The sequence below is a fragment of the Eucalyptus grandis genome, chromosome 8 (assembly GCF_016545825.1).
Source record: "Eucalyptus grandis isolate ANBG69807.140 chromosome 8, ASM1654582v1, whole genome shotgun sequence".
NCBI classification, from domain to species: domain Eukaryota; kingdom Viridiplantae; phylum Streptophyta; class Magnoliopsida; order Myrtales; family Myrtaceae; genus Eucalyptus; species Eucalyptus grandis.
Genome location: NC_052619.1, coordinates 65,938,353 through 65,953,927, shown reverse-complemented (window position 1 = coordinate 65,953,927; position 15,575 = coordinate 65,938,353). Strand labels below are relative to the sequence as shown.

General features: G+C 42.0%; 1 protein-coding gene across 1 annotated transcript; it reads right to left on the bottom strand.

Moving 5' to 3' along the window:
- Window positions 1–922: 922 nt before the first annotated feature.
- On the bottom strand, window positions 923–1,590 carry LOC104415653 (glutaredoxin-C5). Its single transcript, XM_010026979.3, has one exon. It carries the CDS (start codon window positions 1,445–1,447, stop codon window positions 1,022–1,024), a length of 426 nt encoding a protein of 141 aa, XP_010025281.1. The 5' UTR covers window positions 1,448–1,590; the 3' UTR covers window positions 923–1,021.
- Window positions 1,591–15,575: the final 13,985 nt, after the last annotated feature.

Genomic DNA, 15,575 nt, shown 5'->3' with positions numbered 1-15,575 from the left:
ATCCTAAAAATTTAGGATTAAATTGACTAAATCAAAAGATTTGGAATTGACTTGGTAAGTATAATAGATTTAAGATTTTTTTTTTTTTAATTTTCTCATTTTTCCAAGAAAATAGATCCTTGCTAACGGATAAGTTGTAGATGGACACATGCGATTCACTTTATGGAAACCTTCACAGTTGTAGATAGACACATGCGATTCACTTTATGGAAACCTTCACAACACAAAATCAATCATTCACTTCATGTGTACGAACGCTTCCAACCTCGCGCTCGGCACCGCAGGTGGGTGAACACTCTTATGATAACGCCCGGAAAAAGGGTCGCCATCGCGGGACCAATCTCCCCTCGCCTCATCAAACCAAAACTTTCATCAATTCTCGTCACGATGTTGTCCGAGCTTTTCCAAGGATTCAGTCAAACGGCAGGCGAAACCGCAGGCATCATCATTCGCTGCATGAGGCTCTGTCGGACGAGGGCTCCCTTCACGTGTGGACGTGGGGAGACCTCGGTCATCAGTGAATCGATCTTGTCTCTCGGGGAGGGGTGAATTTCTTTTCGTAGGTATCTCGACCTGTCGGACGAATACGTCGCGTCAAATCAAAGAGCTCGGACTCGAAGGAGATGATTGGCGCTCCATATATGTACGTATCAAGACTCCCGTGAGCAGTGATTACGTATCGATCGATCTTCTCTCGATTCAAACGAGTTCATCCGAGCCATTACGCCTTCAAGATACGAATTGTTCACAGAAAAATCTGGTTCTCGAGCGATGAACCTCTGGAACAGCTTTGACCACGCACTGTTTTTCGATCTCGGCAGGATTATAATAAGACTTCGCATGAATGGCGTGCGGCAATAAATGTCGCTGTACGCAATGTGCGCAGAGAGTAATAAGTCGAACATGTAATTTAAGTCGTGCATGGACAAAAGCTTGTGTTTCATTAACCGAAACTATGAACGATACATTATGGAGAGAAGACACGTAAAAATAAACTCATCCCTTTCCCCCATCCTTGGATTTAGAGCCAGAGTGCACCGGCTTCCTTGAGGAGCGGCACCAGGGTCCCGTTGATGTGGGAGGCCATGACCCGGTCCATGGCGCCGATCAGCTTCCCGCCGATGAACACCACGGGGACGGCCGGGGCGACCCCGTAGCTCCCGAGCAGCAGGGCCAGCGCCTGCTCCATCTCCTTCCCACTCGGGTCCTGGTCCAGCTCGTGCACCACCGGGCTCACCCCCATCCCGCAGAACAGGCTCTTCACGGCGTGGCACATGCAGCAGCTGCTCACGCTGAACACCACCACCGCGCTCTCCGACGCCAGCCTCACCACCCGCTCCAGCGGATCCGACGAGTCGCCCCCCATCCCGGCCACGCCGCGGCCGCCGCCCCTCCTCATGGAGCCGGTCATTTGGTACCCCCAGCTGGACTCTGCTTGGTATTGCATCTTTCTCGTGCTGACGAACGAACAGGCTCGACCGGGCTTGAACTCGAGGTCGGGATCGATCGATCGATCAAAGGAAGAGGAAGAGGAAAGGAAGCTGTAGGATCGAACGAGTGAAGCTTTGCTCGAGTGGAGTGTGAAGTGTGAAGTGTGAAGTTGAGGATGAAGGGAGTGACGGGGCGTGGCGTATTTATATATAGTTGGGGGAGGGTGGCAAAGCGGTGAATAGGGGATGGAATAGAGGGGATGATGGGATTGGTCTTTGTCTGTAGTTGTCGCGGCGCGTGCGTGGGGCGATCTTTTGTGGGGTTATGCTTTCCAAGGATTGTTTGTCTGTTCTCGGGGGAGTCGAGGGTATTGAAGGCGAATTATGCCGTGTGTTTTCTCTCGTCGTTTTTTTTATGCGACGCATTTAAAGCGAAATCGAATCCCTGTTCCCACTCGCTTTTTTAGAGAGAGAAAGAGAGAGAGAGAGAGAGAGAGAGAGAGAGAGGGTGACATGGCAGGGGGGGTCGAAGGGCGGCGAAAGGGTGGGAGCTTGTCGACTGAAGCGGAAAGAAACAACGGATAACTTCCTTCCTTGCGGTCTGGTCAAGCCGCAGCGTCGTCCATAACTTCGTCCGATGTCGCGGGGCGGCAGCAGGTTTTGGCTGCTGCCCGGTCGAGGATATTTGTCAGTCTTTGCCACTATGTTTTTTTTTTGAATTGGTCTAGTGATTAAACGCTTGAATGAAAGTTAAGCCTTGTTACCTAAAGATGGAATCTTACTTTATGCGCCACGCAAAAGTGACACGTAAGAAATACGTCATGAGATTTTTCTCGTTAGGTATCTCGTGAGATTTTTATTATTATACCTTATTTAGTAGTGGGTTAGGTGGAAGTGGAGTCCAAATTTATTACCCAAGTCTGATGCATTCCAAAAGTAGAAAGTGCTTACTAATTTACTAGGAGAAAAGAGTTTTAATGGCATGGGCGGCTGTGAGCTCTTGATTGTTTATGCAATTTTTATGGATTGAAATTCCCTTTAATGGGAATGGAGTCGATGCTATTTTCAAAGTCCAATTTCTCTCGTACCAACATGGAATGCAAAAGTAGACTTTTTGTGACTTCAATATGAAGATCGAGAAATTCAGAAGAATTGATTAAACTACTTCACGAGGGCATTTAGGTATATGCCTTAGGAGTCTTAGGATGAAATAATCATCATCATTAGGTTTCTAAATGTAAATTAGTCAGGGAGTTGTTGTCGCTCTCCTATCAATGGCAATGACGAGCCAAATTGAGGTGATATGTATATCTCATCCTAGGATAGGATTCCCGAGCTAAATTAGGCATGCATCGGTTGATTATGAAAAAAGTTTCAGACCGCGACATGAACCTCAATTCTTATGGTTTTTGGATTTGATTCAATAAGCCAACAGAATCAGTGTATAAACCTCAAGCCCAAACGGTGTACTTACACGGAGCTCGTTCTAAAATCTCACGAGACCCAAAAAAGGAAGATGGAAAAAGTTGAACGAAATCTGAGAATCGAAGGGACATGAGGCACAGGCTTTTTCAGGGCCAAGGTCTGAGGAAAAGTAGACGGCTGTCTCCGTCCTCGATGTCGGATGGTTTTTCTCTTTGCCTTCTTTCCATCCTTGTTCTTTTTATTTTAGACCAGCAATTATTGATTACAAAAATGGCGATGGCCAACTTATAATACATTTTCTGACCAAAAATGGGTAATTATTAATGAATCGTGATACATTAATTCTAACTTAGTTAGTTAACTATTGAGAAATCAACATTTTCCCTAAAATTTGGCAAAATAAAAACTTACGTTCCTAAAAGATAAGATAAAAAGATAAAGTATTTTTTACCAAATATCTTATTAATTAATTCCTCTTCATTTTTGCCCTTTCAAGTGACTTTCCTTTGGTAAAAAAAAGTGACTTTCCTGACGTGACCATTACGCGCATGTGATTAGATTGGGATTCTCGACGACGACCGAACAACATCATGCTCGACGGTCTGAGGATTGACCTCCACCTGAAAAGCCTAAATAGCGTGCTTTTCTCATTCTCCCTTTTGCCTGGATTTTACCTGGATCTTCGTCTTTTATTATCCAGATATCAAAAGCCTTTTTCTTTCTTTCGCTTTTTAAGGCATTACCGAAGCGGACGACCGTCCAAGTTCAATCCATGCTTAGAACTCAAGATTTAAATCCTCCCAAGTTATGGATAAATAAAGCAAAAGAGATCATTGCACCAGGAGTTCAATCACGATTCGTTGCATGAATTTTCTTTTTTAATCATAAATTCGGTCAATATGGTTTTCAAATGAAATATGTATAGTCACACCAAATCTGATGGGAACAATTAAGGGATAGATGCACCGACCATAATTCACCGAGCTAGATGCAGACATTCAATGACGTCGAAATTGTCTTATGCTTTTTGCTGCCGGGCGAAGCCCTAAAAAGATGTAAGTGCAGACCCATAACACCATTTGACGAAATGCATTGATGGCGGAAGCAAAACGTGCTTCTTCTTCTTTTTTCACGTAATTAGTCCGTTCACTCCATGGGACAAATTAAATTTTGTGGGCTATACCGTGTTTGGTCTGTCTCTAGCAATGTTCCGGTAGGGGCACCATTCGAAGCACGTCTCTTGAGGATAACAACAGACCAAGTTAATCATGTCTTATGATTATCCATCGTTTACTTAAGTATGACCTCACCGGTTTTGTGAGCTGACCTCACTTTTGTTTGTCTACTGATCGACAGTTGATTATTTCTATTAGCTGGAGACGAAAGTCGTTCCTCGAGCCACTCGACATTAAAAACCTTTTGCTTTGGTTTTTCCTTTTTCTTTTTTTACTGAAAGAGGGAGTCCTTTCAGGAGATCGATATGATGTGAATACATCATAAATCATCTGAAATTTATCATCTTCTTCTTTGGATAATTAAGTTGTTTCTTTTTATTTGTTTTCAGGTGGTGGGTTTCGAAAGTGCCAATTTCAAGCCGGTCATGTCCTACCGTATCGTATTTAAATTTCTCTGTCAATAAATTCAAGTTGTGTTTTCTTCTTGCGTCAATAATCATGGTCCCTTCAATCCTAGCTAGCGATTAAATTGAGTCAAGTTACTTGAAAGTAGCTCGGGTTCAATTGAATTATTACTTGATATCGGCTCATTCCATTTTAAGTTGGGGCACAAGCCCGAGCTACTCGAAGATGTTCTCGAGTCGAGTAACTCAAGCCTGACAATTCTCAGCTCGACTGGTTTGTGAATCTAATCATGCTCCATTATTTTTATTTAAAAAAAAAAAAGCACTAGTCACTCGAAAAATGGACACGGGCATCATTAATAAGGGCTCGAGCTCGACTCCATTCATGAATTAATTGCGAGTAGAGTTTCGAGCGGCGGGCATGCGAGATGGAGATCGAGATCGAGATGGCTCGGAGTAACACAACCCTAAATTCCGCACGGCATACGTGAAGAAACATCTGTGTCAGTCCATCCCGCTCGACCGAACGGGCTCGACCCGATCGAAATGGGCCCAAAGGGAGCCGCGATTTTCAGGCGCACGCGCCCCCCCTAGTTGGCTACAAATTCCAGCCTAGAATCACAGCTTTGCAGCTTTGCAGCAGCAGCAGCAGCAGCAGCAGGTGATTTATTCGGGAAGAGAAATTGAATGGGGGGGGAGGAGGATTGAGTAATGTCCTCCTAAAGCAGTGACAAGGACATAAATAACAGAGCCCCCGTCGCCCCCCTTCTCTCTGTCCCTCTCTCTCTCCAGTTTCCACAGAGGGGGTGGTGCCTTCTTTTTTGGCAGGAGGGCGGCGGCGTGCGTACGCCCGCGCGGCGATAGTCGGCGGAGGTCCTGCTCGGGCTTCGGACAGCGCGCGCGCCCGCCCGCTCGCCGCCCGCAGCCCGATCCCCCGACCAGATAGCTCGAGACCCCTTCCCACGATGTCTGCTTATTTTGCGCCAAACTTTATGTAAAAAGCGGCAGGCTTGTTCGGATCCCACGGAACAGAGCTGGTCGGTGTTGGGCCGTCCAGCGTCGCGTTTCCGCTGCGGCGGGCGCACGACTTAGGGCTCTGACATGCGCTCCCGTTGCCTCGCCTTTGCTTCCCTCATTAATTGCGCCCCTCCTGTTTCGATCGGGCTTCGCAGTTCTTCGTTGCTGTCGAACAGGTTCTTTCTGGTTGACGAATCCGCCGTTCGGTTGACAGGGGTGCTCTGTCTTTTTGTCTTTTCACTTTTCTTCTCCCTGGTTTTTAATTTTTTTCCTTTTTTTTTTTTTTTTTTCAATTTCTTTCTCGAGATCTACAAGTTGTAAGTTATAAGGTGGAAATAATTTTCACGTCCTTGGTACGTTGAAAAAAATGATCATTAAACTGAAAATCGTTTAGGATGGACCAAAAAATACACATGTTTAAGGTTAGGGAAACAAATTTCCTAAGTAAAAAAGGTGAAAAAATGAAAATAGTGTTCTTCATCATTAAATTTTTCTAAAAATAAATAGATCTGGAGTTTTCAAGTAAATATATCAGTGCTACTCCGTTAGAATATACAATCTTTTAGCGAATCACTCCCGAACCTAGGTTTGAGGATTGAATGAAGTACTGAAAATTAAACTTTGATATTAATATTAAGCAACCCGTATTGATTTTAACTCAAGTGTGATGAAAGAGGAAGTTTGGAGGAGAAAGATATGTAGTGGAAGTCATAATTCTACCAATTTCGTGACTAGAATCTATCAATGCTATTCAAACTTAGATGCTCTGTTTCCAGGAAAGAAAATAAGATCCTTCGCACTTGCTTTGTAGTTACTATCAAAAAGATTTTTATCCTTATTTTCAAGCACTTAAGGTTTCCAACAGCAAAACCAAAGAGTTAAAATTTTCAATACTTAATTTTCTATTTAGAACTAAATTGGCAATAATGTACCAATCATTTTAAAATGAAAAATCGCCGAGTAAAATGGACGGGCATAAGTGAGTTCGGGCTTGGTCTTATGACCATTTTTAGGTTTTAATGTTGAGTTGGGCTTGAGATCGGGCCTAGAATTCTATAATTAAGGCTACCCATATCTCATAAAACTTGATGGATTTCTTGGTAAATGAAATAAAATGAATTTAGGCAAACTAAGCCATTTAGGGTGCACATAATAATACTTCTGTTTTTTTTTTTTTTTTTTTTTTTTCTATTCTTTTGCTTTCCAAAATATAAAAAGAATAGAAATTCGTTCAAGAAGGTCAAATAATTTTTTTTATTTCTTAGAATAAAAAGTGACCGACGAATAGATCCTGGAACAAAAACAAAAAACAAAGAAAAAGTAGATTCTTGTTCCTAGAAATAATATTTAGAAATAGGTCATTTTTTTTCTTTTCTTCTTCTTTCGTGTTGCTTGCTGCCTCCCCGTCGCCGCTTGGCTCCCCGTCGCCATTGCCCATTGCCATGTGGTGGTAAGGAAGAAGAAGAAAAAAAAAAAAAAAAATCTTAAAATATCAAAAGAAATTCTATGTTATAAAAAAATTTATGAATCATATTAAACACATTATTGTTCTTTTTCTATTCAGAAAATATAAATTTTGTATGTTGTTAAACGCATTCTTTTACTCATAAATTATTCTAGGGAATAGAAATAGAGAAAAACTATTTCTTAAAATAAATTGTTTCTTAAGATAAAAATGTTATCAAATGCACTCTTTAGGGAGTCGTTTGCCTTTACTATGTTTCGGACTGATCTTGAGGTTGAATAATTCGATTATATTATAGAATTTTCATGTTTGTAAAGACGCGAGATTTTTAGATCCAATGGACGCGAGATTTGGGATGGCCCATTTAAGTTTTAAAGACCCAGTAAATTAAGATTAGTTAGCACAAAGTGCGTCTTTCGTCACCAAGCAATGTAAAGTTATCTTTCTAGCATCGACTTGAGCAATACTTCGTTGATATAACAGACGGTAGCCGTTAGGTTACTTTATTTATTCCTTCTAGTAATCGAAATCTCTTCTTATTGTTCGGCCATTTTAAAAAGAGAGAGGGACTTCTTGGCTTGATGTGTTTCTAAAGATCATTAAAGAATGGATCTTCAGCCCCTCAATGATGTCGAATAAGAAAAGTGTAATTTCACCCGTTTATCGTAAACCCTTAAATTTGTTGTGCATCACAACATTTTTCTTTGTAGGAGTTACGACTCGAGAATCTGCCCCTCGGTGGATCATAAAACTGGGCCCCTTAACGTGATTTTGGTGTCTTTAAACTTAGGTAAGTTAATGGTCCGCCCGTTACGTCTAGCAAGACTTGATCGTACATCGAGTGGTCCTGCTCACATGGGCCTAAGCCTACTCTCACCATATGCGCCCGAAGACATAATTTGGGCGGGCCTGAGGAGGGCCTTTGGAAAGGCCTGGCCCAATCCTTGCTGGCTTGGTTTAGTATCACCTATTTTAAAAAACCAGTACATAATATTCTTGCTGGTAAGCGAGTTTGGGTAACAGGTTAGGCTAAATTCGACGCCTTAGTACGGGATTGCACATTGATCACCTCTACTTTGGTAAAGTAGCAAATGTTATTCGCTAATTGAAATCCTGATTACAAAGTCATCAAATGTGATTATGGTTGAGGAAATATTCAATACAGTTTCCCTGAATGAATTTCAACAATGAAAAAAGGGTGCCATTCAATTTTATAAGGCATTGTCTTGTGGTCGCAACACTTCCTAAGTTGAAATAGTTTACAACAACTTTTAGCAACCCATCACGCCCGGTCCCCTCCAAATGTGTGTTACATAACAAAACACAAAACAATTGTAGTTTATCCATCGTAAATACCAAATAAGCATTGAAAAGGACTGTGTTTTCCATATACTTGGTTGGAGGGACTTCCTCCAATCAAACATCTAATTATCGAGTTACAAAATGGATGTTGACCCATGTACAAATTCAATAAGAAGTTGTTTTTTATTTGCAAAAAAAAAATGTTTCTATCTAGGTAACCAAATAAATTTTCTATGTACAGACCATCCTCGTGATACACATAGTAAATACTTTGAGAATCGAATATCTATTTATTATTATAGTTAATTAGTGTCCCAAGACACTCATTAACATGACTCTAAAATAATTATAAGTTATTTATACTTGAATAATTGGACTAGTCCGAGGAAAGTTTCTCTTACAAGAGATAGGGGAGAATATAACCTAAAGATCAACCTACCTATAAAATTGGCCACGTTTGATTCTACTTGGACACAAATACTTTTTCAACCCCGCTTGTCCGTCGCCTTCCAACCGTGCACGGGAACGATCCGAATAGTCAAGAGCTAAATAACATCCCTCTTTAGGAGCCGTCGTATGGGCCTCTGGAGTTGGGCCCATGCCCAGGAGATCTTACGCGTACTCAATTGGGCTCCCTTATGAAGCCCACAAAGGGTCGTTCCCTCGGACCAGACACGAAACGACCGGTCGTGCACGTGCTCGTCGTTAGGTATCCATCAGCCGTCACGGCTCTGCGATGGCGCAGTTCGATTGTCAACATCACGGGTCGGTCCGGCCCTGAGTCATCAACGTCCGCGATGTCGGATGCGCGAATTGTATACAAGTTGAGAAGCAAATGAATGGAATCTTTTGCTTTGGATGGGGGAGGCCCACAAGAAATTTTAAGTCGAATTGATTTGGACAACAGAAGACACGATGACCGGTTGCATCTTGTTGCCTTCTCTTTTGGTGGGTATGGCTATGGGGTTCACCAGAACCCAAAAAAGAAAAGAAGAGGAAGCAATTTATGTGTTTGTTTGGATGCATTCGCGACGGCGGAAAGATGTCCTTTAATTTGGGTTTACATTACATGTGGACAAGGTATCATTATGAAGAAAAAGACTTTACATCCTTTCGTATTTGGTGTTTTGTTTCCAAATTTTCCTCATTCTATTCCATTCGAAATTTTTTTAAACTTTTTCTTGCTATTCGTGTCATATATTAATGTGGAACTTGACATAGTATAGTCATCAGAAAGAGGAAAAATCATGGACCCATTGCCAAAAAAATAAATTGAGCACTCAATCAAACATCAAGAAACAAAAGTTCAGAAATTATTTGAAAAAAAAAAAACATAAATGCAATTAATTTTGAGGAGATTTTTTTTTTTGGTCGAAAATGCAAATATATTAAGTAGAAAAGGAGGTACAACCCGAAATCAGGGCTTCATTATAGATTAAGTCCAACATAGCTAGCGGAGGATGGAGAACCCAGTTAGAAGGAAGGAGGCCACTCCCGTGGGCCTTTGCGGCCCAGTCAGCTAGGGCATTGCATTCCCGTCGACAATGCTGCAGAGAGAGATGAGGAAAACAGAGCATTAGGGATTTGCATTCGGCGAATAGGGCTCGACAGCTCCATGGAGGCAAACGGTTCCGATTGAAGGTGTCGGTAAGGATTTGATTGTCGGTTTGAAGCTGCAGGTAAGAATCAATTTGCCGTTGATTTATAAGATGCTTTAGTGTGTGTAGAAGAGCTTGAGTTTCTGCTTCGAGAGCGGTTGATGCTAGAATAGTGCGTGTAAATCCATCTATCATCTTGCCTGTGTGATCTCGAAAGATACTAGCAATCGCACCTGTATGATTAGGGCTAAGAAAAGTAGCATCCATATTGACCTTAATAGTTCCTTGTCTTGGAGGTTGCCATGAATTGGTACGGTTTTGGCTGTGAGGACCGATTGATGGTGCGATTCTGCTGTGAGATGAGGCAAAGCTTGGCCATATGCAGAGCTATGTCAACAAGAAGGCCTGGATGAGTTTGTTGATTGCAAAAGAGGAGCTGGTTTCCGAGCCTTCCATATATGCCATAAAAGAGCTGCAGTAATCTCAAAGTCAGGTATATTTCCATTATGCTCTATAATATATGCAAGCCATTGATCGATGCGGAATGTTGATGAACTGGGAAAAGTAATGTTTACTTTCGGGTTGCTCCAAATAGTTCTAGTTGATGGACAAAGTAGAAATAGGTGTTTAGTGGTTTCAGGAGTACTTTCTGAGCATAGTTTGCAAAAAGGTTCAGGGATAATGTGGCGATGAAACAGATTGTCTCTGGTAGGTAATGCATTATGGCATAGAGACCATAGGAAAGTGCGAATTTTGGGGGTCGTTTTTGTCTTCCATATCTGCTTCCAGATTTTTGTTGGTGTGGTATAAGAAGTGGAGGGTTGTGGATGTACCTTGGGAGAAGCTAATTGAGTAATGAAATGATAACCGCTTTTAACAGAATAGTTTCCATCGTGTGTGGCTATCCAGCATAATTTGTCTTCAGTGTTGGTTGTCCATAGCTAAATGGTTAGAGGGTGCGTTTGGATGGGCATTTAGAAAGCCCATCCACGCCCCAAAGCTCTTTCACCCAAAAATGGGGTGTTTGGCAACCTCCTTGAAGGAGCTTTCAAATGAAAGCCTCCCCTTGGAAATCTTTGGCCCAAGGCCGTAGGGACCAAATTGAGCTTTTAGCATTCTACCCACGCTTTGAAAGAATTTTTTTTTTCCTAAACTATCCTTATTAATTTTCATATTTCCATTATTGTCCCTCTATTTATTTATTTTTTTAAATGGAAAAGGAGTAGCCCTTCGCCGGATCGGCGAAGGGCGACGGCCCTGGCGACCGGATCTAGCGCCGGCGGCCGTCGGCTGAGGTCGCCCGAGGTCGGGCGACCTCCGGCGGCCGTCGAGTAGGTCGCACGACCCTCGCCGGGAGGTCGCCCGACCTCGGGCGACCTCGGCCGACGCGGCCGCGGCGCCAGATCTGCTCGCCGGCGGCCGCACCCAGCCGGACCGGCGAAGGGTTTAGCCAATTTTAAAAAAAAAAAAGAAAAAAAAGAAAAAAAGAAAAAAGAAAAAAAGAAAAAAAGAAAAAAAGAAAATATATATATATATACACACACACACACACATTATACCCATCAAAAGCCCCTTGCGAAAGTTCTTCTTACCAAACGCACATTCAACTCAAAGTCCATTTGCAAAATTTTTTTACTAAACACCATTGCATTTTTCCCAAATAGCTTTGGGCTTTCAGCATTTGCATTGGACTCAAAGCCTATTGCAAATGCTGAACCAAACGCAGCCAGAATCTCTTCCACAATTTGAGGTAGAAAAGTCTGATGTAGAAGGGCTACATTCCATGTATTCTGTTCAGGAAGGATATAGTCAGCAACCAGTTTAGGCTCCTCTCTATTCACTGGTCCACCTAGGATGCCAATGTTCAACCATTTATCTTCTCTAGCATTAATAGAAGATTCATTTCCAACTGACCATTGAAGTCCCTTAATAATAGAATCTCGGCCCAGAAGAATACTCTTCCACCCCCAAGAAGGTCGATATCCCTGTTTAGCTTTCCCGAAAGATGTAGATTGGAAGTATAATGCTTTAAATACATTGGCTAATAAAGAGGTATGGTTGTGAAAAATCCGCAAGGCTTGCTTTCCTAGTAGGGCTTTATTAAAAGATATGAGATCTCTGAAGCCCATTCCTCATTTTTCCTTACTAACTGTTAGAAGATCCCAACTTTTCCAGTGAATGGAAGATCTGTTACTGCTGTTTTGCCACCAAAATCGAGCTATTTTCTTCTCAATAGATTTACAAATAGAAATTGGAACTTTAAATGTCATCATAGCATACTGAGGTAAAGCCTGAACCACAGATTTCAGCAGGATTTCTTTCCCCCCTTTGGAAATCAGTTGTTCTTTACATCCCTCCAGCTTAGAATTGACTCTATTTAATATCCAGGCAAACATATCATCCTTAGAGGATCCCCAATCAGATGGAATGCCAAGGTACTTACTAGTTTTAGCCAGTAGAGGGACGCGTAATTCATGTGCTAAGTTAGTCTTAAGGGGTGAGGGCAGAATTTGGAAAGATATAAACCGGACTTGTTCTTATTGATTGCTTGACCTGTAGCTAGGCAATACTGATTTAAAATGCTTGATAAATTCTGACATTCGTTGATAGTTCCATTGAGAAAAAAGATGGCATCATCAACAAAGAACAAGTGGGATAAAGTGGGACATCTTCTATTAAAAGTAATACCTCGTAGATTACCCATATCAATTGCTTGTGAGATGAGGGTGGAGAGAAGATTGGCCAAGAGAATAAACAAGTATGGAGAGAGGGGATCTCCTTGTCGGAGTCCCCTAGATGGTTGGAAATATGATAGTAATTCACCATTGAACTTGACACTAAGAGAAGAAGTAGTTACACATTGCATTAGCCACGTGACCCACCGTTGATGAAATCCCAATCTGCAAAGATAAGCTTGTAAAAAGTCCCATTCTACCCTATCAAAAGCTTTATGCATATCCAATTTAAAATAGCTTGAAAGTGTTTCTTTCGTTGACGGATCTTCAGCTGATGAATTACCTCTTGAACAAGGAGGACATTGTCTTGAATTTGTCTACCCGAAATAAAAGCACTCTGTTCTTTAGAAATCAGATGTGGCAGCCAAGGCTTCAGTCTATTAACTAACACTTTGGAAATGATCTTATAAATGAAATTGCACAAGCTGATAGGGCGGAATTGGTCTAACTTTTCCGGATTGGGTATTTTTGGAATTAGAAAGATGACCGTGTGATTAATTTCTGCTGGCAGTCGGCTTGAGGAGAAAAAGTTGTGAACTGTTGTAAAAACATCTTCTTGTATAATATCCCAGTAGTTGTGGTAGAATAAGCCATTTAAACCATCAAGTCCTGGGGCAAATGTAGCACCTAATTGAAAGGTAGCGAGTTTGACTTCTTCTCGGGTAATGTCTGCTGTCGATGATGTGTTCATTTCTGTTGTGACAATCTGAGGACATTGTGATAGGATAGGTTGGAAATCTCGATGACCACAGGAGGTGTAAAGCCTGTTGAAAAACGAATGAGTGAGATGCTTCAACTGGTCAATATCTCGAATCCACTTGTCATTCTCATTCTTCAATATGCTGATGCGATTCCTTTTCCGTCGTTGAACTGTGGTTGCATAAAAAAAGTGAGTGTTTTTGTCTCCCCATTGCATCCATTTAATACGGGAACGCATTCCCAATATTGTTCTTCCTGAGACCAGCATTTCTGAATCTGATCTTTTAGATCTCGAACCTTATGTGCATCATAATTTCTCGTAGGTTGATTTGTATATTGCTGAAGTTGCTGCTGAAGAAGAGCAATTTGGGTATGGTTCGCAGAAAAGGTAGATCTGCTCCACTTTGTGAGTCGTTGTTGTCGCCCGAATCTTATGGGATATGGAAGATTCACTGAGAGATAGAGCAAACTAGACATCCCCTACAACTCGTCGACAATCCGCATGCTCAAGCCAGAAAGATTCGAAGGTAAACCTTCTTGCTCCCCTCCCTGATTTTATATGAGTGGATAAAAGAAGCGGACTGTGGTTTGACCCTATGGCAAGGAAAGCCACAACCTCAGCTGCTAGATATGTTAAGCGCCAATCAATAGTGCATAGGGCTCGGTCAAGTCTTTCTTTCACCAACTCCTGTCCACTTCGATTATTGCTCCAAGTATAGGTGCAGCCTTTAGTCTCTAGGTCCATCAAGGAACAATCCTATAGCAAATCCCGAAATGATTGTAGTCGATAAGGCTCAACAGGTTTTTTACTCACTTTTTCCTAGTGATACAAAACTTCATTAAAGTCTCCTAAACACACCCAAGGTTGAGTGTGGGAGTATGAAAGTTGCCTCAATTCAGCCCAAAATAGTTGTCTTTGATGATAAATAGGAGGAGCATGCAAAACAGTAAGACACATAGTAGAAACACTCCTATTATCAGAACAAACAGTGTCAATAAAGTGAGTGGAGTGAGTTATGACATGAAGTGAAATGTGGTCTTGCCAAAAAAGGACCATCCCTCCAGTCATGCCCTGGGGGTTAACCATAAAATGATTACTGTAGTTTAGCCTGCGTTGGATCTGATCAATGACTGGTTGTTGGTTCCGAGTTTCCATCAAAAAAATTATGTCGGGCTTATCATGAGCCACCATGGCTCTAAGAGCATGAACTGTCAGGGAGTTGCCCAATCCCTGACAGTTCCAACTGAGGATCTTCATTTGGTAGTTGGTAGCTTATTTGGGCAAGCCACCACAGCCCCTTCATAGGCCTTGTCAGCCTGGAAAACGGGGGTATCCAACAGAGTGCTTTCATCAAAAGTGTTGAGATGTATAGGATGTTTCTTTGCTTTCTTTAACTAAGTTGTTTTAGCCTGCAAGTGAGGATGAGTAGGTTTTTTTGATGGAGATGCCATAGTGTGAAGTACTTTGACCTCGGATATATGTGCTTGGGCAGGGGAGGGGAGGTCGTCTTGTCTATCTTGGAAGGAGGTACATCATGAGGACTGTCAGCTGGTGAGCTATGAATATTCTAAGTAGCCTGAGTCGTTGTAGAAAGTGGCTGAGGTTGCATCTGTACAGGGGCAGGAGGGAGTAACAAGAGCCCTGGCTGAGGTGTTTCAGGTACACTTTCTTTAATGTCATCTGGTTCAGGTTGAAAATCATAAAATGTTGCCAATATGGACTATGTTCATTAACTTCAGCGCGTAACCACTGTCCATGATACATTTTGTCCCGCCTATCAAACTAAGTCTCATCATAAGGAATTTCTTTGCAATATGAGGCGTAATGTCCTAAGACACCACAGGAATAGTAGAAGTGTGGTAACCATTCATAATGGAAATCAAGCCAAATATTTTTTCCTTCCACACATATGAGTTTACCTGGTTTGAGAGGTGCTGTGAGAGGAAGGTCGACTTTAACTCTGACAGCTCTGGATGTAGGTCCTTCTTTTGCATCAATTCTGACCTCAAGAGGCTGGCCAATATCCCGTGCGATTCATCGCAGGAACTGCTCGGTGCATCGCTCTAGGGGTAACCCTAAAACTTGTAACCAAAAGGCACAGTTTGTGAAGTTATAGCAGTGTAAGGGTGTATTAGGAACCCAAGGCTTGAGAAGAAGCAAGTAACATGGGCAACATACATCACTTGCGCTCATTGCGTTCTTGAACATTCCTTAAATTTAATAATAATGCCGCAGACTGCACACTCCTCGCCTCCCCACTAATTTAAGGCTGGAATATTGTATAATCTTTCCACGCACAACGCACTCATCCTATCCGTTGATTT